Source organism: Amaranthus tricolor, chromosome 10 (genome assembly GCF_026212465.1).
Source record: "Amaranthus tricolor cultivar Red isolate AtriRed21 chromosome 10, ASM2621246v1, whole genome shotgun sequence".
Lineage (NCBI taxonomy): Eukaryota > Viridiplantae > Streptophyta > Magnoliopsida > Caryophyllales > Amaranthaceae > Amaranthus > Amaranthus tricolor.
In genome coordinates this window covers 1762088-1788343 of record NC_080056.1, presented here as the reverse complement: position 1 = coordinate 1788343, position 26256 = coordinate 1762088, and the positions used below count along the sequence as shown (strand labels likewise).

General features: G+C 34.3%; 1 protein-coding gene and 1 pseudogene across 8 annotated transcripts; both read left to right on the top strand.

Annotated features, from left to right (window-relative positions):
- Positions 1-587: 587 nt before the first annotated feature.
- LOC130826333 (folylpolyglutamate synthase) lies at positions 588-20711 on the top strand. 8 transcript variants are annotated; one of them, XR_009047060.1, is made up of 18 exons: positions 589-769; positions 1277-1445; positions 4347-4570; positions 6487-6552; positions 7684-7793; positions 8561-8621; positions 10232-10315; positions 11916-11972; positions 12240-12300; positions 12794-12840; positions 12987-13064; positions 14333-14491; positions 15060-15383; positions 15521-15599; positions 16292-16447; positions 17321-17529; positions 19573-19827; positions 19908-20711. XR_009047060.1 is itself a non-coding variant. In XM_057691957.1 (17 exons), the coding sequence occupies exons 2-17, from the start codon at positions 1295-1297 to the stop codon at positions 19630-19632; spliced, it is 1926 nt and encodes a 641-aa protein (XP_057547940.1). In that variant the 5' UTR covers positions 589-769; positions 1277-1294; the 3' UTR covers positions 19633-20710. The 8 variants fall into 8 exon arrangements, 4 of the variants coding, with proteins under 4 accessions (XP_057547940.1, XP_057547941.1, XP_057547942.1 ...); XR_009047061.1 differs by having other exon boundaries at positions 590-769; positions 17324-17529; positions 19908-20707; XR_009047062.1 differs by having other exon boundaries at positions 592-769; positions 4359-4570; positions 17324-17529; positions 19908-20699.
- A 247-nt stretch (positions 20712-20958) lies between these two features.
- On the top strand, positions 20959-26256 carry LOC130826332 (glycosyltransferase-like At2g41451; annotated as a pseudogene).

Sequence of the window (26256 nt, the reverse complement as noted above, 5' to 3'; positions counted from 1 at the left end):
TCGAATCATTCTTAATTGGGTCTGATGTTACTCGCTTTTGAACCTAAGTTAGACTACAAATGTGATTTGAAATTAAATTTTAACTCGACTTGATTTGTGACCGAGTCAAGTACAAGTACAACTCGTAACTGACAAATTTATCAATCAAGAACAAACAAACCTTAACACTAAGTGTAATTAACTTTTACACAACTGAATTATGCTACATTTATACTAGCTAAAAAAGGAATAATTTAACCCAAAAATAATATTACCATAAACTAAAATTTTCAACGTATCGTTCACGTAGGTATTTTTTCACATTGTATAATCACTGAACCATTGAAAATCCTATTAATACGTGATATCTTTAAGATTTTAAACCATTTTTATTTATTTTATATAAGCCTTAAATTCAAAAATATACATCATACTATTCATATATGAACATTATTGGAAAAATTATATACTTATATTTTATAATGACACTTAGGAAATTTGAGCATTATTATAATTATAATTATTTGAGAAAAATCAATGAAAAAATATGGACTATGTTGTGACTTATGTGTAGTGGTGTATCAGTCTTGACTCTTGAAAAGAAGTACGTGTAGCTACTACCCAGTACAAAATCTAGTGGCAATCACACTGCCGTTTTTTCCCTTTCGTATATGGATACCACTCAGAAATTCTTGCCCTACAGAAAAAAATTCTCTTCTATCTTCATCATTCAATCTTCTGCGTTGAGCATCAACAACAAGAATTTGATAAAGACTATTTGAATCTTCTGGTAATTTACTTCAATGTTTATATAATTTTTCCTGAAAAAAATAGTACTATCTTTTGCTTCTATCATCCTGATACTTTGGTAGAGTTTTGATATTGCAAATAACTGTTGATTCTTATTTAGGGTTTGTATAACGCACTTGCTTCTGAATCGTGTTAGAAATTAGTTGGGTTTTCATTAGAATTGTTTTCTGGAGTTTCCATTTATCTTTGATTCAGTTAACGTACCGCTGTGTGGCTGAAAGGTCACAAGTTCGAGTCCTGTGAATGGATGTCTTGTTAAATCTACGAGGACGTTTTGTGAGTCGGGCTACCTTTTTAATGATAATTATTTTCAATATTTTTGAATTTTTTGAATTTTGGAATTGTTTCCAGTATATATCAGTAATATGATTGATAACTGCGCCGGGAAATTCAATAAGGTTTATTCTTATAAATGGATGTCTTGTTCGCTTCAATTATGAACACACCCCAACAAGGTCAAATTTCTAATCAATGAATAATGTTGCAGGGTGTGCAAGTGTAACTCATGTTGCACATTCAATCAACTAATTTCTTAAGGCGTCAAGCCTTTTGTATATCAAACTTTGGCTGGACTCGATGGTGGTCAAATGGTGCTATGACTCGTGGAGTTTCGTATTTACCTCCATGCTTGAACAGACATGATCCTCTTGCTCAAAGTGAGTTTTTGTTCCATATACTTTACTTTCACAATAATGTAATTGTTTTTGTATTATTTATGGCTGAAAATGCACAATTTCGATATTTTTTTTTAAAACAATTAAAGGTGAGGCTAATATTGAATAGCAATGTTAGATGCATCTGAAATAAGGAAATCGGAATTAAATGAGGACATCCATCACACAATTTCTAATATTAAGAACTAGAATTAACTTATCGAGCCAACGCCATTATTCACCAACAAGGTTTACGGTCCTTTTCTTCCAGGTGATATGGTGAGAGAGTGTGTGTGTGTTGTGTTGATGCTATATCATGTATGACATAGGCTAAGTTGCATTAATTAGCAAAGTTATGTTTTTTAGCTACATAGCTGATTCTGAGTATATGCTATTCAATTTGGATGATTAATGCGAAAAAAAGGATTCAATAAAGCATTAGGAAATAGGATGTAAAGTGAGCGGAATTTTATGAATAAAGCGCTTAGGCCTTTGGTGTTTCTTATTTTCCTCTTTTCCCGTTTGAAACTATTTCTCAGTAAATTAATATTGTCCTAATTTGAGTGAGGCTAGTAGTCCAATTTCTATGTCTTTTCTTTGTTACTTCTTTAATGATCAGTCCAGTATTTGCCACCTTGTTGTTCATAGGTTGGATTTAGAACATTATGTTCTCAATGTTTCTCTTTTTTTGACACTTAGCCTATAAATCTTTTAATGAAGCATGTTTAATAGGTCTCACTTTTGTTCTTAGTTTCTATTGTTGTTGGAACTTAGTACTTATTATGGGGATTCTTGAATTAGCCATTTTGATATGTGGATTTTCCTTTAAAACAAAGTTCTCAACATTGTTGAGAAATAAGAGACATTGTTGTAGTAAATTTTGAATAGTAGATATAATAAAGATTAAGGAGTCACATTGAGAAGAAGATGAAAGAGAATAGTTTGAAATGATTTGGACATATGCAAAGACATGTATTTGTGACCTAGTGAGGAGAATAGAAAATTAAAATTTGAGGGACTCAAAAAGAGGGCAAGAAAGACCGTTCATGATCTAGAAGACATGAGTGGAAAATAATATGAAGAATTTAGACTTACGTGTTGAAATAGTCGAAGATGAAAATGAATGGAGAAGACGAATTCATGTGGAATCACTGAAACTGATTTATTGGATAATCATATGGAATTAAGCCTTTGACATTGTTGTTTTAGTGTAGTGCACGATTCAAGTTTCAAATTTTTCCTACCTATAAAATGTAAAAATAACTTAAGAGTGTGTTCATGACCATGAGTTGTTGGATTTGGTTGAAAAGTAGATCTTGTGAAGTGACGTGAACCTTTCATATGACCTTCCTTGTGATGTATAGATTCAATAATGTCTCTTGAGAAACTTCTTATCCCTAGAATTTTAGCTATTGTTCTCTACTAGGCATAAAACATAAGCATATGTTTGTGATGACTTTATGAAATGGAGTTACTACATTTATTTGAATATGCTGATGTTCTTTGCCACGAGCATACTTTTCTACTCCTAGAGGGCATAATGGAAAAGTATATGACTTAGAGGGCAAGAGTGGAAAAGAATATGAAGAAGACCTAGATTTCCACTGGACGTTCATAGTACTAATTGATGTTCTTAGTTGTAGATAAGGATTATATATGAGTCAAATCTTTGTTAGCAACAATCTATTGTGTTGATTTGTTTGGTTCATGTAGCCGATCCTATATAGTTGGGATTAAGGCTTTTTGCATCGTGTTTGCTTAGGTAGGCCAACAAAATGACTAGGCAGGCACTCTTTCTTATTTAGCTGCACAAGCATGAACGAGATGCTCTTCACAAGATGTTATCATTCACTTTGAATTCCTTTCCTCTTGTGCAGCGGAGCACAAAGGTTTCCCGAGTGAGTATTTAGCTTGGTTGCAGGAGGCTAATGTGTCTGCATTCTGGATGCTTTTTGTCTTGTTTCCCAATGCAAATGATGCCTGGGATGAGCACTGTTTAATTTACAAAGTGTCTCTGAGTTGCTTCAAGTTCAATCCCTGCTTCTTTGAGGGACCCCAAACATGTCTTAAGCCTGTCAAACTTGCATGCGAGGACATAGAGAAGGGGGTGAGGGGAGGAAAACAAAGTATAGGAATAAAGAACATAAAGATACACTTGAAATTAAAATGAATGAAAAGCAAGGTAAAAACTGGAAATGACACGTGTATGGAGAACCTAGGAAAAAGCTACCAAATCATGGGGAAAAGGGGGGAATAGACATAATCTGAACACTGAATATACCATATCCGTGCAGAAACAACAATGACACATTCCTTGCTGTTGTTTCTTTGTTCTTTGTTCTTTCTTTCAATAGCGAGTTTTCCTTTGCGACTTGTGTCTTAGCTATCTGATTCTGTAGGTTGCATTGTGACATCGACTTTGACTTTACCATTTACCAATGTATTAGTCAACACTATGAAGGCATTACTCCCTTGTCCCTAAATTTTGCTTTATTTCTTGTGTTCTATTTATTGGAGGGAAAGAGGTGATCTAGTGGGCAAGTGAGCAGAGAGAAATTAATGAGGGAGCAAGTTGATCCTATTCAGCTGCAAAAGGTAATGGAGCAAAGTTTTGGGGACAACTATATATCAAAAGAAAAGAAGTCTTTTAGGGGCAAACGAGTAGTTCTATAAATACATGCTTGGTTCTTTTGGCTCCAGATTTGACTTGAGAAATATAGCGACTAATTTTTTTGGTGTCCTTAATTTTTTAATGGCTGAGAGTTTTAGCATAGTATCACGGCACTCTTAAGAGAGCTCTCTTTACTGATAATTCTTTTGGGTGTCCTGTGGGGTGGGGGTGTTTGCACTTATGCATATATATATTGTGTCCCTATTTCACCTCTGATTTCCAACTTCTTCAAGCTGATGTCTCAGGTCTCAGGTCTGGGCTGTTGTCATCTGAAGTTATAGGACACACACCAAACAATGAAGTTAATGAGGAGTACTCCCGGTCCTTGTCTATTTCACGCTCTTATGAGAATGCCATGGAGGCACTTTCTTCCCTAATTACATCTCGGAAACGTGGGGAAAAGTCTGCTATTAGGGGCAAATACACTAAGCTGGAACGCATGATGATGTATCTGAAGGTACAATGAGTTAATGCTGCTATAATGCATTTTTTAGCTTATGTTTCTTGGCTGAATGAGGTTCAATTCTAGTATGTTGATCAGTGAACAATGTTCATAGAAACTAGGAGTGAGTTATTGAGTTGGTGGGCATCTAGAAACTAGAATTTGCACTGTTGAGCTATGCTGCTATATTGTGTTTTCTAGCCTAGAGCTATTGACAGATTTACTGGATTGAGTCTGTTTGAACTATATGATGATAGTTTAGCATGTATGTGACTGTTGTTGGGGTCTAGTCACTTCTGAAGGTGTAGAAAAATATTAACACAATCAATAGTCCTGGTAGGTTTAATTCTAATAAATCAGAAGTGGCATTGCTCGAGCTCCCACTGTGATTCATGTGTTTATTTCTGTGTGTTCCTTATCCATTAATTTTTTCTCATCTTATTCCATCTTTACTGTTTATCATTTGTCAGTGTATAATGGTGCAAAAGGCTTAGGTCTATCAACATTTAAAGATGTGGGATTCAGATTCCCTAGTATGATAGAAGAGTTGATGAATATTATATAATAATATGGTGCTCATTGAAAAATAATGTTTAAAACATATATATGTTCATATCTCATAGGGGTGTCAAACAGGTCGGGTTGGGTCATTTTCAGGTTCGGGTCATATATAAATGGGTCAATATACCCTTGACCTGAACCTGACCCATTTAATTAAATGGGTCAAAAATTGAAACCCCGACCTGATCTGTAGCAGGTCGGGTCAACCTGCTAATGACCCATTTAACCTGCTTTTTTTCCAGGTCTATATTTCAGGTCATTTGACTCATTTGACCCATATATTATATTCAGCCATTAATGGAGTTAAAATAGAAACAAGAAAAAATCGAGTTGAAATTCTGAACATTGTAAAACACTGTAAAAACTTTCAGCCATTGATGGAGTTAAGAATCGAACACAGAAATCAGAAAATAAAAAACATGAAAATAAGAACAAGAAAAAAATCAAAGAACATATGAATCACACAAAAAAAAAAAAAAAAAAAGAGAAAGAGAAGCTGATTGAATACCCGGCAAAGTGCTGAAAGATCAGGTAGATTAAATTGAAGATCAGTTAGATTGAACTGAAAAATCAAAAAAAATCGAACACAATCCAAATCAGAAAAAATCGATCAAAAAAAAATCAGAAAAATGGGAAAACAAAGAAATAATTCTTACCTTGGTGCCGCCATAGAGAAGAGGGAAGGAGAAGGCGCACTCCGAAGTCGCACAGAGAAGCAGGAGACTGGAAAGTGGAGAGGAATTGAGGAAGAAGGCGCCGCAAATATGGGTTAAATGGCACCACAGAGAAGAGGAATTGAGGAAGAGGGAAGGAGAGGAATTTAGGGTTTTCCACGGGTCAAATGAGTATATGACTCATATACCAGTAAATGGTAAATCACAATGGCGCTGCACTCTTTATTCATTATTTCTTTATGACTTTTTTTTAAATTTTCAATGGGTAAATAAATGGGTTAAATATGGGTCGACCTAACCTGAATGACCCATTTAATAAATGGGTTAAACAGGTTTTTTTCGGGTTTAAAAATTCAACCTGAACCTAACCCATTTAATAAACAGATCAGGTCGGGTTGACCCATTTAATTAATTGGGTCAAAAATCTAAACCCAAACCCGCTAATTTCGGGTCGGTTTCAGATCAGGTTGGCAGGTCGGGTCAGCTTTTGCCAGCCCTAATATATTATCTCATCTTTTGTTTTCTGATACCGAATAAGAAGTTTGCAGTTTAGACTGCGACATACTAAGTTTATTTTCAAGATTTTTTCTTTATGCTTCTATTTTTCTCTTAAACAATTGGTGTCACGTGTCACCTATGGATCAGTCACATAGTAACATTTTCTGTGTTATTTATTTATCTGATTTCTTGATTTAGATACTAAGCTTGGAGGAAAAAGTAGCTGGACTTAATGTTATCCATGTTGCTGGAACCAAGGGAAAGGTACAATTCTTCAACCATTTTTCACATCGTTTTTGTTCGAGGATAGGACTTAAAAACAAACGTTATCCGCATTTGTGTTTACCGTTCAGTAATTTATTCAATGTTCTACGTACTAGGTAATTACTAGTTATGCTTGGTTGGAAATTATGTTGCTGGAACACTTCAATAAATTAGGTAGCTACGTTGGATTCTCCATACTCTGACATGGGCATAGACATTTGAGTTTAAGCCAAAATCTTGTAATTTTGTTCAAATACCTATATTGAACATTTGGACATGTACTCGTGTTCGACAAGACTATCTGAGTTTATGTAAGATGTAGGATGGGCTCAAATACCTTTTTTTTCCCAACTTTCATGTCAATGGAGAGTTCTTGTTCCCATGTTTTCCACGGATGGAAATAATTCAAAAGGTATGTTACCTTGGAAACCTCCTCCTGGACATTCTTCTAAGCACCACAGGCACATATGATATATATACTAAAGAAAAAAGTGTGCAAGCATATTGAAAAGAAAATAAGCATAATATGTGCACTTTTTAAATATACTCCACTCATCAACATTCCATTACCCAATGCCATCAAGTGGCTCCCACCTAAGGTGGGGTTTGAGGGGTTAGATGTACGCAACCTTACCCTTATTAGTGAAAAGACTAACAAAGAGGTTGTTTCCGATTGACCGTAGGTAGCAAATGTCATGTGCAACACTGCAACTTCGCATAAATAAGAAGTGCACATGATTCCTTGAGCAATTTTACTTTGTCCATTATACTTCAAAACAAAAAAACTCTGGCCCCTTTTTAAATATACCTTATGTGATTTCCAAAATGCTGCATTTATGTAAATTTAAAAAACATGTGTTTTGAAAACACATTATGTACCTCACTGGAGCACTAATCTGCGACACGCCAAATAATTTGTACCCTCCCCTCCCAACAAAGAAAGTAAACCCTGTAGGCTTTGGAGGGGAAATAATCTATGACCATTTATTGGGAACTTGAAGTTAAGAATGACCAAAAGTTTGGACTATGAGCTAATTTCTGACACTATGTCAATTTTGGAGATTATTTATTGAAATGATATCCATCTTTGATATTTGAGCCTTTAACCTTTCTGTGATATTCTTTCTCCAGGGATCGACATGTGCTTTCTCTGAAGCAATATTACGTGAGTGTGGTTTTCGTACTGGACTTTTCACATCCCCTCATTTGATTGATGTGAGAGAGAGATTCCGACTTGATGGGTTAGCATGCTTTTCCATATGGGTTTCTGTCTTAATCTTTTTCATATTTGTTACGGGCTTAAAGCCTGAGCATGCTTTTATTTTACTGAAAGCTTAGACGTATTTGCAGTTTCTCTACAACAGATAATTGCTATCAGTAGAGTTGTTAATTGCAGTTTCTATTGCTCTCATAGTAATGCGGGTTGTTAATCATGTTGAGAAATGTGGTTATTTCAAATAATTTAAGGCGATGCTTGAAAATATACCATAGAATCCGTTATTTGTTATTGATGAAGAAATGGTTTTTTTTATCTTCAAAATTGTGTTTAAAAGAACACTTCTTCTATGTGTATAATTCAATGTAACCAATCGGTGCAATGGCTTTATTAACGGGATTTTTGGTGGATATGTATATTTACAACCTATAATGAAGTTATTCTGTGATTATAGACGCCATGTTGTTTAAAGTTCTTCTGCATAACAGTTTGTTGAAAGTGCTTTGCAATGAAGTCTTCACAAGTAAATACAGTTTTCACGCCATATACTAAGCTTTGATGTTTAGTTTTGTATGTCTATTAGCAAGCATTAGCCACTTTGAAGAGATAAGTATTACAACTTTGTTTTCTGTTTTTCCTTTCTTTTAATGTGGTAACCTGTGCCTTTAATCTTGGTTCTTGCCTATTTTTGCTTTTTCTTCATTTACTTCAACCTGAAGTGACCTCATATTTTTACTTTCACTACTCACCCATATATTGTGCTGATTCTTTATCTTGAATTTGCTTGTGTAGGATTGATATTTCTCAAGAGAAGTTTCTCCTTTACTTTTGGGACTGTTGGGATCAGTTAAGGGTATAATTTCTCTATTATCTATGTTCAGATACTGTTCATTCTCTTTTTCCCTCTCCCCGAGTCCTGATTCTGTTAAATAAAACCCTATCTTTTTGCTCACCACATTTAACTCATAAAGACTGAACTATTTTTCCATATGGATCAAAATTAATTCGTTAATAATGTCCGGACAAGAACCTAATTGTGTTTAACCATAAAGTTTAGACGGGCCACATTAATTCATATTTTCATTTAATCGTGCTATATGATCTTTCAGATTTCTTTGGTTTTCCTTGACATCTTATGTACCCTTTTTTAGCCTGCAGTCCATTTTTCCTTACACACCTTCAGACGAAAACAGTCCCTTCTTCAATTTATCCTTAATATTGGCAGCTTTCAACTTCATATATATTTTTGTTTCAAAATATATACCTTGGAATTTAGCCTCTCACGCATCTCAATATTGGCATCTTGGCTATTTATTTTGTACTATGTTCCTTAAAATCTTTTCAATTTGATCCATCATCTTGTTTCTGTATAATAGATATTTTGGGTCCTTCCATTGCTTTCATGTCTTCTCCAGATTTGATTGTGATATTCTCTATTGCATTTAAAGTTTCAAACACATCATTGTTTCTCAATTTTGAATCCTTAGGTGGCATTATAATTTTTAAATCATTATCACACTATTAGTACTGTTATACATTTATACTGTAATTTAGAATTTAGACTTTTGTGGTCAGTTACAATACTTAAGTTAAATATCTTCAAAGGTAATGTGACGAGATCATGCTTACTCATTAAGACAACATATCTTCATAGTTTTGTTGTTGGTCTAAGTTAGAAAAAGATTGACCAAACTATTTCCTTGGTGACAATTATGGAAAGGACGATCAAATGTCCACATTCTTTTGGAGACTTAGAGTTAGACATGATGATTAGCATTGTTGAACTCATCTGTCCAACTGAGAGGATATTAATAGTGGTCCCTGGTCTCACAAATAGGTTTATTTTCTAAAGTATTTCTTATAACTTGTAATTCCTATCTTCAATTTATGAAAGTTTTTGAAATAGGACTGAATAGTCTACTGACACATATTAGCGTATTTTCGGAGCTGAGTGATTACCTGGTAATTGACACTTGGCAGCATACTCTTTATGCGGACCTGTAGTAGTGACAAAGCTACAATGATTCTGATTTTCACTTCAAAAGTCTGCATGAATCCAAACTTATTAAATTTTTCTGATACCTCACAAAGAGAATATCGATTGCGTTACTCATGTAGTCATGCTTGACAAAGTGATATATATGCCACAAATGTGTCCAAGTGCCATACTCAGTTTTTTAAGGAAAATTGTTGTTATTTGGTTCAATTGATGCATCAACTATCAAGGTTCCATCCACATGTTGGAATATTGAGGTGATTACCGTTTCATAGTCATGGAGACATATGGGTGTGACAAATCAGGAATTTGTAGATATGATGCCAGTTTCACAGCAATTGAGATTTCTCCATTCACTGTCTTTGCTTTTAACTGTTATTTTTTCATTAGTGTTAAAACGGTGGTCTTCTACTTCTCTATACATTTTGGGTCACCTTTTGGAATTTGATTGTGAGAACTAATTGCAGGATAAAGTGACCAATGATTTACCTATGCCTCCACTATTTCAGTTTCTTACACTTCTGGCGTTCAAGATATTCATAGATGAAAAGGTAAGATGCCTCCCTGCCTGAAATTTTGTCTTAGAAGATTTCCTCTCTTATTGGTTATGCTTATGCACTATGATTGAGTCTTCCACCTTTAAAAATTTTGCCATTTCTAGCTCTTCTATAATCTGATCTGCTATTGTGTCTTAGCAAGTCCGTGATTGTTTTATTACCTATACCTTTATGGCATGACGTGGTGATGGGATGCTGGTATAGCCAATTTGTTGAAGACGCTTCAAAATATTGCTGTTACTATTTGATAGTTTGTTGATATTTTCTTGTAATAGGATTATAACGTGTGCCTAATGGTTTATTGATAGTAAGATCATGTTTCCACTAAAAGAGTAGTTAGTTTACAAATTGTTTGGCATGTTTGCCACTAATGGTTGTTTTTCTTTATTTTAGTAGTTGTAGTTTATTTAGGTTAAGCCTATTATAAAAGGCCATTACCGTTAATTTTCTTGAATAAGAAAGACAATGATTTTGTATTTCTGTTTAACTCCATTTTTCTATTTTCATTCATTTTTTTCCAAAACGAATAGGTATCAAAGAGCTAAACCAAGTTTGATTCTTTGCTTCCACAAAATAAGCATCAAATTAATGAACTCTACTTTCATACCCAATTCTTAAGGGAGACAATTATGATCATGGGCTATTAAAATGAAATCTCATTTGAAAGCTTCAAACTTGTGGGATGTTATTGAGGCTGATTTTCAGCTTAATACTTTACCAGTAAATTACTAGAAAATCCAACATTGAACCAAGTTAAAAAATGTGATGAGTAGAAAGCAAAAAATCAAAACCAGTCTCTTGTATCCTTTCTGTTGCGTCTGCTAAGGAAGCATAAGACATAGTGCAAAAACAAGGTTGCATCGTATCATAAAGATTTTGAAATTTACTGAATCGGTATTACTTGTATTGTTGAGATTTGAAGGTATTACTTGTAGCGTTTTAGGCAGTTCCAAGCAATATTTCATGATTTAGGTCAATATTTGGCGATACGGAAACCACATCACCCCAACCCCCATAACCGCATTACCGTGTCGATTTGTGCAATTTTTGCACTAATATCAATTGGGTATTTGAGATACAAAGTATGAAGAAATTAGACACTATCAAGGATTATGTGGGAATATTTTCCCAACACAATTTGGGTGGGAATGTCATGCAGAGTTTACTCATAATCTTGTCCTGAAAGTTTGAGTTTCATACATAGTAGGACCTTATGCTAGGAAATAACCGTGTTCCATTTAACTAGCTGTATGCATGAGTAGACTCGCAGGAATTGGGTAAAATCTTTTACTCTTGGAAGACAGTATATGATAAGATATCCTTCCTGAATAATGTGACTGCCAACACATATTAATATATTATGCCTAAATATGCTAGTTCTCTGTGTTTAATCTTAACGACTGCTAGCTGTTGATCATATAGCTTATCTTTCCACAAGTGTTTTGTTTTGCATGTTGTATAAACTCCCGGTTTCCTTTTATGTCATTGCTTGAAGCCAGTCATGAAAACAAATTTTCATCTTTATATCTATGTGGTATCGATGTCTAATTTGCTCATGTTTCACAAAAACTGAGATAATTATTATTAATTTTAGGTTGACGTTGGAATTGTTGAAGTTGGTCTTGGAGGGGAAAAGGATTCCACGAATGTGGTATGGATCTTTACTTTACTAGTGACATACAGGTCTCCTCTTTAAACTACGACTTTCTTTTTATAGATTAGTCCGTTAATTCCATCCATCATTATAGAAGTTATGCCAATCTTTCATTTATAACTTTCTTTGTAATTTATCAAACAACTAGTTGATGTCCTTTTTTGGGCAAGTAAAATGTTAGGAAGATGAAACACTCTCTGACCACTTTGCTTCATAGTTCATATGCCAGCGTTTTCTTAAATCTAACTGATCATTGTTATGCAGATCAAAGAACCTGTTGTTTGTGGAATCACTTCATTGGGGATGGATCATATGGAATCTTTAGGTACTTCTATGTTCATTTGAGTATTGAGTATTGAGTATTAAGAAGCATTTTTATTTTATTTTTTTATGTATCTGGCTATTCAATTATAAATAGTTGCTACCTCATTTCACTATAAGTACAGGACTATAGTACAGATACACCTATCATGTATTTTAATTTTTATGTATTATATTCTGCTGCAATATGTTAGTACGAGGCTGTATAGAGATTCGTTTTTTTTTTGCAAAAACCATTGTTTTTGAAATTAAGAATGGTATAGAAACAACCTTCCACAAATCTGTTTCTTGGAGGTTTTAAATTTTATATTGGTTATTTTGAGTTTTAATGACGGAATTGGCTTTACTTCTCCCAGAATAGGAGTCTTTTTGATAGATTTTCCTTCATTGTATTTAGTTTTACATAAGCGTTATTTAAAGTATATTGTTAGATGTTAATTTGGTGTATTTTTAAAAAAAAATTGCTGACATGAAAGTTGTGAACAATGTTCATACAGGAGATACTCTGGGAAAGATTGCTTTACACAAAGCTGGTATTTTTAAGGTATACATCTCTAAGTAGACGACATCTATCTTGAGAATTCGTTGTGATAAGTTAATTTTCCAAATTCTGTTCTTGTATGATTAAGCTGGCAGTTTAATGGTTCAACTGTTTGCTGAATTGGATGTATATGTTTTGTGCTCTTACAGCCCAATGTACCTGCATTTACAGTGCCCCAGCTTCCTGAAGCAATGGATGTCATCAATGAAAAGGCTCAACAATTGAAGGTAATGCTATTTTTCTTGAGTTTGATCAGCAATAAGCACTAGTCATGCACTGAAAGTCTGAAACTTGACTTTTCATATCTGACCTTGATATCCAGTATAGCAAATGTGGAGATTTTTCTTTTTTTTTTTACCTACATCTCTCTCATGCTAAGTCCTATTACTGTATAACATAGTGTGTGGTAAACTAGTGTGACATGAGAACCATTCGAATACCTTCGTTAAAGGAGAGTAGCCTATATCTTTCAAAGGGCTCACCTTGATTCCTTTACCTTTAAAATTACCTTGGAAAATTCAAATCCCAAAAGAAGCATTTGACCAAATTTCCTACACCGAAGAACAGATTGCCAATGCTAAAGTTAAAATATATTTCATTGGATACTACCACCTAAAGTTAGTCTTCGTATAGAATGTAATAGGCATATTCTATCAAAGCTATTAAATAAAGTTGATTCATGCAATTCCTAACAATGAAAATAAACATAGATTTTTTTGTGCTACCTCCATTCCATATTGCCAAAACAAGGTATAAAAAACTGTGCTTTAAGCCAGTTCAAGGGACATCTTATGGTTATGGTCAATATTTGGCGGTAGGAAATCATATCTCCATTGTTACCGCTGAAGTAGCCAGCAGTGCATTTTTATACTATGGCCGTCTTCATGAGCGTACCTCTATTACTTTTTTTGGATGCCCCTGTGAATTTCCCCAATACACATTTTGGAAAGTTGCTCTATAAATTCTCCTCCCACTTGCGTTTCTCCACCCACATTGTTTTGTTTGCTAATGAAGTAAGTCCCTCACACGCAGCAAATTTGTGGGGACTTCTTATTTATGTGAAGTTGCACATGATATTTGATACCAAGGGTCAATTGGAAACAACCGTTTTGGTACTTTTATCATTAACAAGGGTAAGACTACATACATCCGACCTTTCCAAACCACAGCCTGATGGGAACCACTTAATAGCGTTGGAGTAATAAAATTATTAAAAACTTGATTTTATGAATATATTCATATGCAGCTGACTGCGTTCTTATGTTTCATTGTTAGTATGAATGCATTCAGGGCAATTATTTTCATTGGTTACATGTCCATTACGTGCCTGGTGTTATAGAAAACAGACTAATACGTAGGCCATAGCACAAAAATTAAACCATCATACTGCTTGCTATATTATAAAGGATATAAGACACACTAACACTCAGACTCTTGGGGAATGCCCATGTTTCTTGGTCATTTGATCCATCAATTATGCTCTCTATAAATGCAGATTCCACTAGAAGTTGTGCAACCTCTTAGCTCTGAAGAATTGAATGGAATACAACTCAGTTTGGCTGGTGATCATCAATTTGTTAATGCAAGCCTTGCTGTTTCACTATGCAAATGTTGGCTTCGACGTACAAGAAACATGGAAAAGCTGTTTGTTAATGTTAGTTGGCTACCTTGTGTTTTTGTTTCTCACATTCTTCACTTGTATCTGAACTTCTTGAACCTCGATACCCACACGCATATGCATTTTCTTACATTCTTTCGTCTTGCTACTCTTTTGACTAGTTTCTTATTCTATATTTGTTCAGTGAAGAAATACTATTACATAATGCTGGACATTGTTATTATTTTCTGCTTGTAAATATGAAATTGGTGCATGTGTAATTAGTTCCTTTCATGTGATTATTCAAATACAATAGACTAGGGTGATTGATAGTGTGTTCTTAGAGTCGTAGTCTACATTCCAAACTTACTACGAAACTTGCTGGTAGACATCCATAAGAATATTTGGACTCTCAAAAGCAGTTTTGTAAAAACCAAGATAGACCTTGTTAATGTTAATTCTGTGTGATAATATATAATACATAGGAAACAAGCACAACAACAACAAAGCTTTAATCTCAAAAATGGTATTTGTACGTCAATATTTATTTATTTGTTTTCTGGATTTGTAGTTCATCTTTCACCTTGGTGTATTTTGGTTGCTTATAAATGTTAGTTGTAATCAGGATGGTCATCAAGGTGATCTGCCAAATGCTTTCTTGAGAGGTCTTTCATCTGCACGTCTTCCTGGGAGGGCTCAGATTGTGTATGATGACATATCTAAGTCCTCTAATACAAATACAGGAGAATTGGTATACTACTTAGATGGTGCACACAGTCCTGAAAGCATGGATGCGTGTGCTAGATGGTTCTCCAAGACTGTTAGTGGCCATCAAACATCAGCATCTATGTCCTCTTTAAAATCATTACACGAGGATGGGCTTGGAGATGTTAAGCAAAATGGTTTTTCCATTGGTGAAAAGGGACATAACATCACGGAAGCCAAGCAGGTACAAAAATGCTGCAAATATTCAAATTTTTATTTACGGTGTACCTCTATCTTATACCGGTCTTGCTTGCAAAAGGAAGATCCTTTCTCACTTTAAATGCATTTTTTTGCTTCTACAAAATATTCATGGCTTTGTAGATTCTTTTGTTCAACTGCATGGAGGTGAGAAATCCACAAATATTGCTTCCAAGGCTTGTTGAGATCTGTGCTTCCTCAGGTACTATTAATGTCTGCTTGTTTGTGGTGCATTCATCAAAATATACTGCAGATTCGTTTTCAATATATTAATAGTTCCCAAACTGTGTATTATTTATATAACCTAATATTGCTAGAGGTCCTCATTTTCCAACTCGTTATATATTTTGTTGTTGGGTCCATTTTCGATGGAGCCAAAAATTTATAGCTCCTTGGTTTCCGATTATAATGTACTATAGCAAAATGACTTGTTGATTAATCTGCACTTCTTATTTTTGTGAATTCGCTGATGATGTTTGCAATCAAGGATTGATCGGAAACAACCTCTTTGTTTCTATAAGGGTAAGGTTGCGTATATCCGAGTTTCCGACCCCCCAAACCCTGTCTAGGTGAGAGCCACTTAATCGTATTGGGGTAACGGAATGTAGTTTTATCATATATTCTGTTGCTGATGTAAGATATTGATAAATTTGAAATCCAGATGACTTCCGGTTTTCAGTTCTATTACCACCTGGGGCTGGCACCTAGTTCAGTTCACATGACATGCAATTGCATACAGACATACTTACCTCTGTTGTGGGGTTCCTGTCTTGCTGCACCTTCACAATCATAAGTCTTGGAGTCGCTTTACATGCTTGGTGACTTGTTTTGTTTTTTATGTTCTTATTTGGACACTTAAAATTTCAGTTATTGAGGTGTTCTCCATTTGTTCAGGTGTTCATTTCTCTGGTGCCTTGTTTGTTCCAAGTGTATCGAAATATAATAAAGTTGTTTCTGGTTCTTCTGTAACTTCTTTAAACATGCCCTTGAGGGACTTATCGTGGCAATTTCATCTGCAGAGAATATGGGAGAAAGCGGTTACTAGGAAAGGTAGTCCTTGTCATTACAAAAGCCTTTTGGCTTGCTGGTTACATTGTTTTATTTTAAGATTCTGTTTTACTTCCTGTGTACTTTGTTAAGCTGAGCACTGCTTTTATGTACTTTTTATTTTTGCTCAAAGTAATGCTCCAACTCTGGTCAAGTTTTTTTAAGTCACACTCTACACTCCACATAGGGTTGGGAATTGGGATGAAGGGGAAAAACGGAGCAGGTAGCTGCTTCAGCGGCTCTTCATAAGTGAGAATCATTGACAATGATAGCGGCTCTATTTGTATTTAAATAGTCAAAATTTGTAATTGAACAAGTAAAATCGCAAATATTTTCAGCGATTTTATTTTTTTTAAAATATTTTTAAAATGCTGTTGACAATTGTTAGTGTAGAATCAGATTTTTAACACAAATAGAGCCGCGGGCAATGTAAGTGGTTTTTACTCAAGGTAGAACTGTCGACATTGTTAGCTGCTCTATTTGTTTTTGTGAATGAAAACTATGTTTCTCTAGTAAGTTAGAACCCGCTGACAATGTTGGCGGTTTTCAAAAAATAGAACCACTCTCAATGTCAATCAGTCAATGGTTCCAGTCTCATTGATTCAAAAAGGATTAACATATCGATCTTATGTGGACGGTATAACGGGAAATAAAAAATGACCTCAAAGTGGGAATTTCGGCTAACTTTTCATGTACTACAGCATACTTCTTTTTTCAATGACTAGTAATACTGGTCAATATCTTCTTTCTGATGCTACTACAGTAGTACCAATTATATCCTCTCCCTTTCTCATCTATCCTGCTGTGTTTTCCTTACTCTTAAATTTTTTTCCCCTTTTTGTTTCTATCCCCTTATTTGGTTTTTCTTTGTTCAAGAAGATTTGCATGTGGATAGAAGCAGCATGATCCAGTCCTTAAAGACAAATAGCAGTGATAACTTACCACCACTTGATTTCCTTCGTGGTAATTACAACCGTGACTCTCCTAGTGGTTCTTTCTGTAGCAGTGCTGTTATTCCTTCATTGCCTCTGGCTATGAAATGGTTGAGGGATTGTGTGAGGGAAAACCCCTCTATCAAACTTCAGGTAAGGATTCTATTACTTCTCGAGATGATTTCTTTAATATTTATCTGGAAATGCAGTTCTCATTCTATGCCCTCCTTGAAGTTCATTGTGATCCCAAGAACTGTAACAGTACGATGAGCTAAAACCAGTCATTTAGCTGGATTTGTGGAACTTAGACTGAAACAGTACTGTGAAACAAGAATCACTGAATTTATGATAAGATAATCACAACAAAAGAATTAATTCTATAGTTTGTAGGGTATTTATTCATAAAAGTTGTATCATGTTATATCCAGGTTTTATATGTTATTGTTCTTTGAATTGCTTTTCCCATCGAGTAGAAATAGAACACCCTTTCTGACTCACTCTTTATTTCTCTCTTGTTCAAATTGCATTAGCTGTCTTGCTCTTAACATTGAGGTCCAGGAGAAGAAACTTAAAGGATAAGAATTAAATGACGTTCTTTGATGCTAATCGTTTTATTATTCTACAGTTAATGGCCGGGTGCTGTTTGCTAGTGTAGGGCCTTTGTTTATACTTCTTTAGTAAAATGAACAATTTGAACACCTATGAGTTTGAATAGACAAATAATTAACTATGTTGTGTCTGTTAATAGGATATGGAAGCATTAGTCACCTACTTTCTTGATACAGAGGCAATGGGGTGGGAAATCTCAAATTTTCTTCAGTTTTTATTTGAATAAACGTCTTTTGCCATGTCCAGCACCAGCATTGATTTGTGTTTTTTTATTGGCTAAACCGGATATCAATTTTTTTTATCATTGTTTCTCTACTAAGTGATAATAGTTGCTAGAAGATTTTAGGTTCAGAAGATATTGATTCAACCATGTATGCAAAACTAAATTTCGGACCCAAATCTTCCCGATCCTGCCCTACATCATTCTAGATCATGGACAATCCTATAAAATCAAACAGCCCTACATCATTCTAGATCATGGACAATCCTGTAAAATCAAACACTGCTTTACCAAGCTTATGCTTTCTTCTTCTTTTGGATGACACATTGTTTCATGAAAATGCCTATTCTATCACCAATTTACCTGTAAACCTTGATGCCTGAATGCCCCTCATTATTCAGACAACCGAGTGGCCAGCCTAGGGTTTGAGACTGCTTCAAAGCAGAAAACACTTCAGGAGCCTCACAGACCTAAAATGAATATTCTACTCTGAAACCAATCTAAAGATCTGTAACTTTGTGAGGAAAGCTCATAAAAACCAGCCTAAAACAGGCTTATCATTCATATACAACATCATTTCATCATCCCAATGCCATTAAGAGGTTCTCTCACTTACGGTGGGATTTGGCGGGAGCCTGATATACGTAATGTTAATTTAAGTGATAACAAAGAGGTTCTTTCCGACTGACCCCTGGTACCAAACATCATTTACAACTTCACATGAACTAAAAGTGCAAATGTACGTCAAATGGGAAAGGCTCCAAGCCTCCAACCCTTGCACTTGTCTCCAGCATCCTACCAAGTCACTCATAAATCATAATAATGTAGGGAAAAGGGTTATAGGCTCATCCCATGTCTTAGGGAGGAAAAATGACTTTCTTGGGACGTCTTTGTCCATCAAAAAGTGGATCAGGGTTGAATTTCAAGAACTCTGTATGAAGGTGTACTCCCTCTGTCCTTGCAGTGAATGAACATTTGATTATACGTCATCTAGAGTAATTAAGTGAGAAAAAAACTTTTCACAATTTACATTTCCCCATCTTAATTATTTCATATTCTGGCCTTTCTCGAATTGCTTCAATAAGGGTAATATTTGTTGTTCAAAGTTAAGTATATGATAGAAAGTGTAATCTAGGGATGATTGAAACATAAAGGTGGTTAATTCCTTTTAGTGTAAATAATTTTTCACTTGTAGTTTGCAAGGTTTGGTATCAATCTTGGTGGTCAGCATTTCTTGATGATAGTAGTCTTCTTAGATCACATGTTAGATGTTCAATTTTATTGCTCCGCATAGAAGCATGCCTTCCCTTCCGGTTTCCATGGTTGCTTTCTCTTCTTTCTAGATGCTCACAATTGCATATCGGCAGGTTCTTGTGACAGGATCATTGCATCTCGTGGGAGACGTTATGAAACTGCTAAAGAGATAAATTTATAGTCTTTTCTTTTAGAAGCACCGAGTTTCAGCTAAAGATGTTAATTGGGCATATTTTCGAGTTTGGATCGGAGAATGTTTAGTCTTGTGTTCCCAAAGGCAAATCCAAACTTGAAGTCGAGAAGTTGGTTCATGTCTATTATGCACACCTTCAGTTTTAGCATACCAAAATATGCCTACATGGCTACATGTGCGTTTTTCTAAACGATATAGCTTGTATTTCAGTTAAATCGAGTTTGCAGATCTCAGTTCCTTACTTGTCTATAACAGGAGTCCATCATGCCACAGCATTCATATACGAGCTATGTCGTATCAGCATATGCAGAGCTTTTTGTAAATCTTTCAGCTTCTTGCAGAATGCAGATCTAGGAAATGTGAGTTAGAGAATTCATTTTTGTTGACCAAATATTTAGGATTTACTTTCGTAAATGGATTCAGAATTAAAGCTAGCTGAATTCTGAACCATTGGTGTTCACTATCATTAGTTAAGCTTCTGTAACTTAAAAAGAGTTCACCTATTCATTATTGCAGTTTTTAAGCCCTTTAAACCCAGAAGATTATTATTCTTTACTTTGGTGTAAATCACTTACTAATCACTATAAGTATCAATAATTAACAATTGTTTTTTTCAAAGTTTGATGAAATTTCAGGCATTCATAATTTGTTAGTTAGCTTTCTTGTTTCTATGCATTGTTTCCATTCACCTTAATTCTCATTTCTCTGATATTAGTTACTGTTCTGTCCCATTCATTTTTCATTGTTTAGAAGAAAAAGTTCTTACAATGTTTTTTAAAATGACGCAAAATGTATGAGATGTAAGAGTAAAATGAAGGTTCTTTTGTAAAGAAATGGTAGGGGATGAATAAGAATGGGCGAATCATAATGAAGAACAAAAGACAATAATATAACTTCTTCCACTCATCAATATTAAATGAGCTTTTGTGTGATGGTTAACTTGTCAAAAATAAGATAACATTTAATTTTTGAGGTGCCTTATTTGAATATTCGGCTAGCAATCACTATTTTCTCAAAATAATGAGCTTTAGCTTTATATAATAGTGCCTTATTCAAGTGCAACAAATTTTATATGAAAGATAGTAGTAAATGGCATAGAATACTTCAGTATTCACACAAAAAAAATTTTGGAATCATTTTTAGATGCAAAATAATAATATAATAGTTAATATGTAAATAAATCATAAAAAAGTTCATATATAAATACATTCTAATTTATCTTTGGTCATGTATAAAATAAGCTCTTTAATTCTTATACACTAGCTACAAACAATCGCCAATGAATGATTTTGATAATTTTTTTTATACATGAGGAAAAATAAAAAGAACATACTTATAAATAAACTTTTCTGGAATCACAACACATATACGAAATGCCTTAATTCACTTTATAAATGTTTGTGTTCATTACTCTTGATTGTCCCTTTAGATAATATCAGTTGACAAATATGTGAGCTTTTCAGTTAAATAATGCTATTTCAAAGGAAAAAAATAGAGTAATTACTAATAACTAAACATTAAAAACTTTCAATCCACGACTAACTGTTATTCCGCATACAACATGCTCGTTCACTACTAATTATCGCTAAAAGCTACTCTCACGTCTATTTTTATTATACATAAACCAAATAAGCTTATCTAATAAATATTATGAGAATATGAGTTTGTTATTTAGAGTTCCTATTTCAACTTCAAAACGGCTCGTCTCTTCAATAAATACGTTTCCCTCCCTTTAAATCTCCCACAAAAATAACCCATTCCCTTTTTTTCATGGTTGATTTCTTTTATATAATTTCTTCAAACACCAAAAATGGCGGGTCTTTCACATTCTTTAAGAACCAATACTTCCTTTTCTTCATCATCTTCTATTTACTTTTCTCAACAATATTTCCTCTACAAACTCATTGTTTTCCTCACTATTCTCCCCATCTTTCTTGCTCTGTTTTCCTTCTCCCTTCAATGGCGAGGCGGCACTTTCGACCCCATTACTTCCTTGTCCTTTGATCGTCCTGAATTCCCTGAAATGCATAATTCCCCTAAAATCAAATCATCATATACTGATAATTGCACCAATAATTTGTTGGGTCAAAGTATTTCCCCTGTTTTTCCTTATTTCAGGGGCTGGAATTTTAATTTTAATGAAACTAATCTTAGTCCCAAGGTTAGTTCCTTTCCCCAATTTTTCATTGATTTTTGAAATGATTTTTCATTGAAAATCAAATTTAATTAAAAGTTAGTGTGGGCGACTATAGTCCGACTCCAATCTTTTGGGATTAAGTGTTTCAAATTGCTGTATACAAATGACAGTGATTGGTGGGTTTAAAAATTCATTTTTTTTTCTGGGTTATTTTTTTTAGTCCTTGTTCTTAATCATTTGTAACTGCAGTATTAATTTCTGTGTAATAAATTTTTTTTCTGGGTGTTATTCTTTTGTGGATTTTTCGATCTATTTTTCATCTGGGTGTTATTCATTTGTTCTGTTTCTTGATTAAAATTGCGTTAATTGTGTATTTTATTATAAAATTTAATCACCCATTTTCACAATTAAGAATTCTTGTTTCAGTTTCAATAAAACATTTGGGTTAATCAACGAAAATTTTAATTTTTGGGTGATGGGTAAGAATCATGATTGCAACACCAACTACCTGAAAATTGATTACATACTATATCTGGTAAGGTGAGTGTGAAACAGTAACGTGAAGTTTACATTTATAGAAACTTTTGTAGGGACATCAATCACATAAATGGCCAAACGTGAAGTTTACAACTGAATACTAGTATGATGTTATGTACTCATTTGAAAATAAGCACTTTGTTTTCGCGAGTAAGGCTACATAGGTTCGATTATCTTCCCAAACCCCTACTAGATGCGAGCTTAAATGTAACCATCAAGCATGACTCGTTAAATTATGTGCATTTTTTACGTGAAGTTGCATATGATTATGCTACATCTGACCCCAAAATCCCACCTTGGTGGGAACCAATGAAATGTTGTTTTTGCAAGACTAACGTTCCGTATGTTCGATTGTCCACCCCAAACTCCACCTGGATGGGAGCCTAAGTGTGAACCACTTATTGGCATAACCATAAAGATAATGGAAGTATGACTCATTAAATTATATGCACTTCTCATTTATGTAAATATTGATGATTTTACTAATAAGAGTCAATTTTATCACTAATAACTAATAAGGATAAGATTGCTTAATCTGACACCCGAAATCCCGATTCCCTTGGTGGGAGCCAATGAAATATTGGTGGGGGTCAATTCTATCACATGTGTTAAGCCTAGTAGGTGTATCGTTTGATGAATTCATATATATTTGTTTATCTTGATTTTTTGTGCAAATAATGTATTAGAAAAAGTGTTACTTTACAAAATAATCAGCAGTTTTGATTTATGGTTGTACATTTATATTAGGCATGTATTACAACAACCACTTCAGCAGGCTTAGAACAGATACTACCATGGATTTTTTATCACAAGGTCATTGGTTTCACAAACTTTTTCCTCTTTGTGGAAGGGAAGGCTGCAAGCTTGTACACATCTAGAGTTCTTGAGTCTATTCCTGTGAGTTTACTTGCTCATCTTAGTAACTTAGGTGTGTTCGGCGTAGTAGTTTAGGTAGATGTTAGTGGTTTATTGAGGCTAAAACACCATTTTAGAAAAAAAAAAATATTATTGTTCTATAAAGTAGCGGTTCAGCCGGCGGCTAGTGGTATAGGTAATTATTTTAGCATTATTACAAATTGTAGCATTCTAAAATCAAAAATAGCTTTTTAAGAATTTCTCTACATTTTTATAGTCAAATATCTACCATAATCGCTACTTTTACTAAACAATAACAATTTACATATCTATCAGCTACAATTGTATAGTACAACTAGACACAACTAATAGCTACCCCACAACTATCTTGCACTGAACATGTGGTTTTTTATCATGATTTTTGTTCATTTGTTCTATCAGGGTGTCCGGGTTATTTACAGAACAAGAGAATTAGAGGAAAAACAAGCTAAGAGGTTGGATTTATAATCAATTTATATATGTAATTACACATGAACATTCTAATTTTCCAAGTTTATATTTTTATATGTTAATATGCTTTGCATTGCTTCTATGCTTTGATTATCAGCCGAATATGGAATGAATCATGGCTATCAAGCTTCTTCTATAAGCCCTGCAATAGTGAGTTATTTGTGAAGCAAACTCTCAACATGGAAATGGCTATAGTCATGGCTAGGGTACTAACGCATATCATCAGCACAAACAATTTAACATTCTTAGTCCATCATTTGATCCTCTAATGACCGATTTAAGTCGTTACGATGTTCAATTTTTATCTAGGATGCAGGCATGGAGTGGATTTTTCATCTCGACACAGACGAGCTTCTACATCCTGCAGGAACTCGAGAGTATTCTGTTCGAGAATTGCTTAGGGAAGTTCCTAACGATGTTGACACGATTGTTTTTCCCAATTATGTATGAATTTAATCAAATTTTATCACTTATGTCTAAAAACTTGCAAAGAACAATGATACATTTGATTGATTTTGTTTGTTTTTTGATGAATTTCATGTTTGTTTGCTTGGTTTTAAATCATTCTATCATGGGTTTTACTATTTTAGGAAAGTGTTGTTGAAAGAGATGACATTGAGGAACCTTTTAGTGAGGTAAATTGAAATTACATATTATATTTGTTATCAAGGTTTAATAATAAGATTGCGTACATATGATCTTTAATTTTGTTAAGTAATGAAATATTGTTTTGTTGTTAATTGTGATGTTTTTTGGTCATTTGATTTGATTTAGGTTTCAATGTTCAAGAAAAACTATGATCATCTTCCAAAGGAAGCTTACTTTGGACTCTACAAGGAATCAACTAGGAATAATCCAAACTATTTCCTGACTTACGGAAATGGAAAAGCAGCAGCGCGAATGCAAGATCAGCTTCGCCCAAATGGAGCTCATCGATGGCAAAATTATGGAAGATCTCCAAAGTATGCCTCGATTTATGTGTTCTTGTGCAGTTCATTCATTGAATTACGTCTTTGAAGCTTTATGTATGGGGTGTTTGGCAAACGGCTAATAGCTAATTGCAATAACTTATTTGACCAATTGATTTTATTAACTCGTTTGACCAGCTGATTTTGAACCCGCTGCTATGAATAACTTGTTCAAAAATAGCTTATTCACAATAATAAATTGTTTCAACCAGCTAGTTCACCTAACATTATTTTTGGCTGGTTTGACCGGCCAACCCTCTATTTGGATCAAAATAAGCTAAAATTGCCTAATAAGCTATTTTACCAAAAAACTCTATGTCTCGGTTTAAGTATGATCATTGAGTATGTCTCGGTTTATGTATCATCATTGAGCTTGTTCTAAGTTTTTGGCAGAGAGATCAAAATGGAGGAAGCTGCTGTTTTGCACTACACATACACAAAATTCTCCGACTTGACTTCAAGGCGCGATAGGTGTGGATGCAAACCTACAAAGGAGGATGTCAAAAGATGCTTCATGTTGGAGTTCGATAGAGCAGTAAGTACATAAGTTAATGAAATCTGCATCCAGAATCGGTCTGATATAAAACTATCACATTTTTGCAGGCATTTATCATTGCTTCTACCGCGACAGAAGAAGAAATGCTCCAATGGTGAGAAACTAAACCCAGTCATTCGTTATCGTTCATCCAAGCAATCAAATTCGGAAAAAAAGATTACAACAATTGGTTTTTTTACTTGACTTTGGCTTTTTGACACGTTTTCTCTGGACAGCTAAACGCTAATAGCCAATAAACAATCAATTAATGCCAATATTTCCCGCCGGTCAAACAAGCCAACTAAAAAAGTCAACATCCAATTGCCAAACACCCACTAATTGTTACCAAACATTTCCATAATATATAGCTGACTTGGAGAACTGACCGATTGGTGGTCATTCGTACTTTAATTAAACTTTTTTTTTTTTTTTTAATTCAGGTACCATGAACATGTAGTGTGGAATAATGGAACACTAAAACAGAAATTATTGAAATATGGGATTTTACTTCGCATTTATGCACCCATGGTGAGTCCAATTCACTCAATTGAACATATTCTTCAATCATGTACTACAAATTTTTGAAAAACAATTGGTGTGATATGATGAACAGGACATAATTCAGGGATTAAGAGAATCCGGGGTTTTTGCGTCTGTTATCACATCAGCACAAACTGCTTCGTCCAACAGAAACAATGTTACTTTAGACAACGAAACTGATATACGAAAATTGTTTTCGAGAAAGTCGAGCATGGAGTATCAAGGCATCACATGACGAATGGTCTTGGAAGAAGCTATCCCACCCTTATCTCCCCCAAGAAGTACTGATAAAATTTAGTGTTAGTATGATAGCACACATTTTTGCAGGTTTACATATGTGCAAATTGCAGCTTAGATAATACAACAATGTATAGATTTGATCATAGAAAAATTATTCCTTGTTTGGTTTTGACTAATTCAAGTTCTATCGGTAAACCAAACAGAGTTAGATCCGATTTGTTTGTAAAAGTAGCAGATTTAATGCGATAGTAGTAGACCTTTTTTTTATTCTGCTTGCTACAA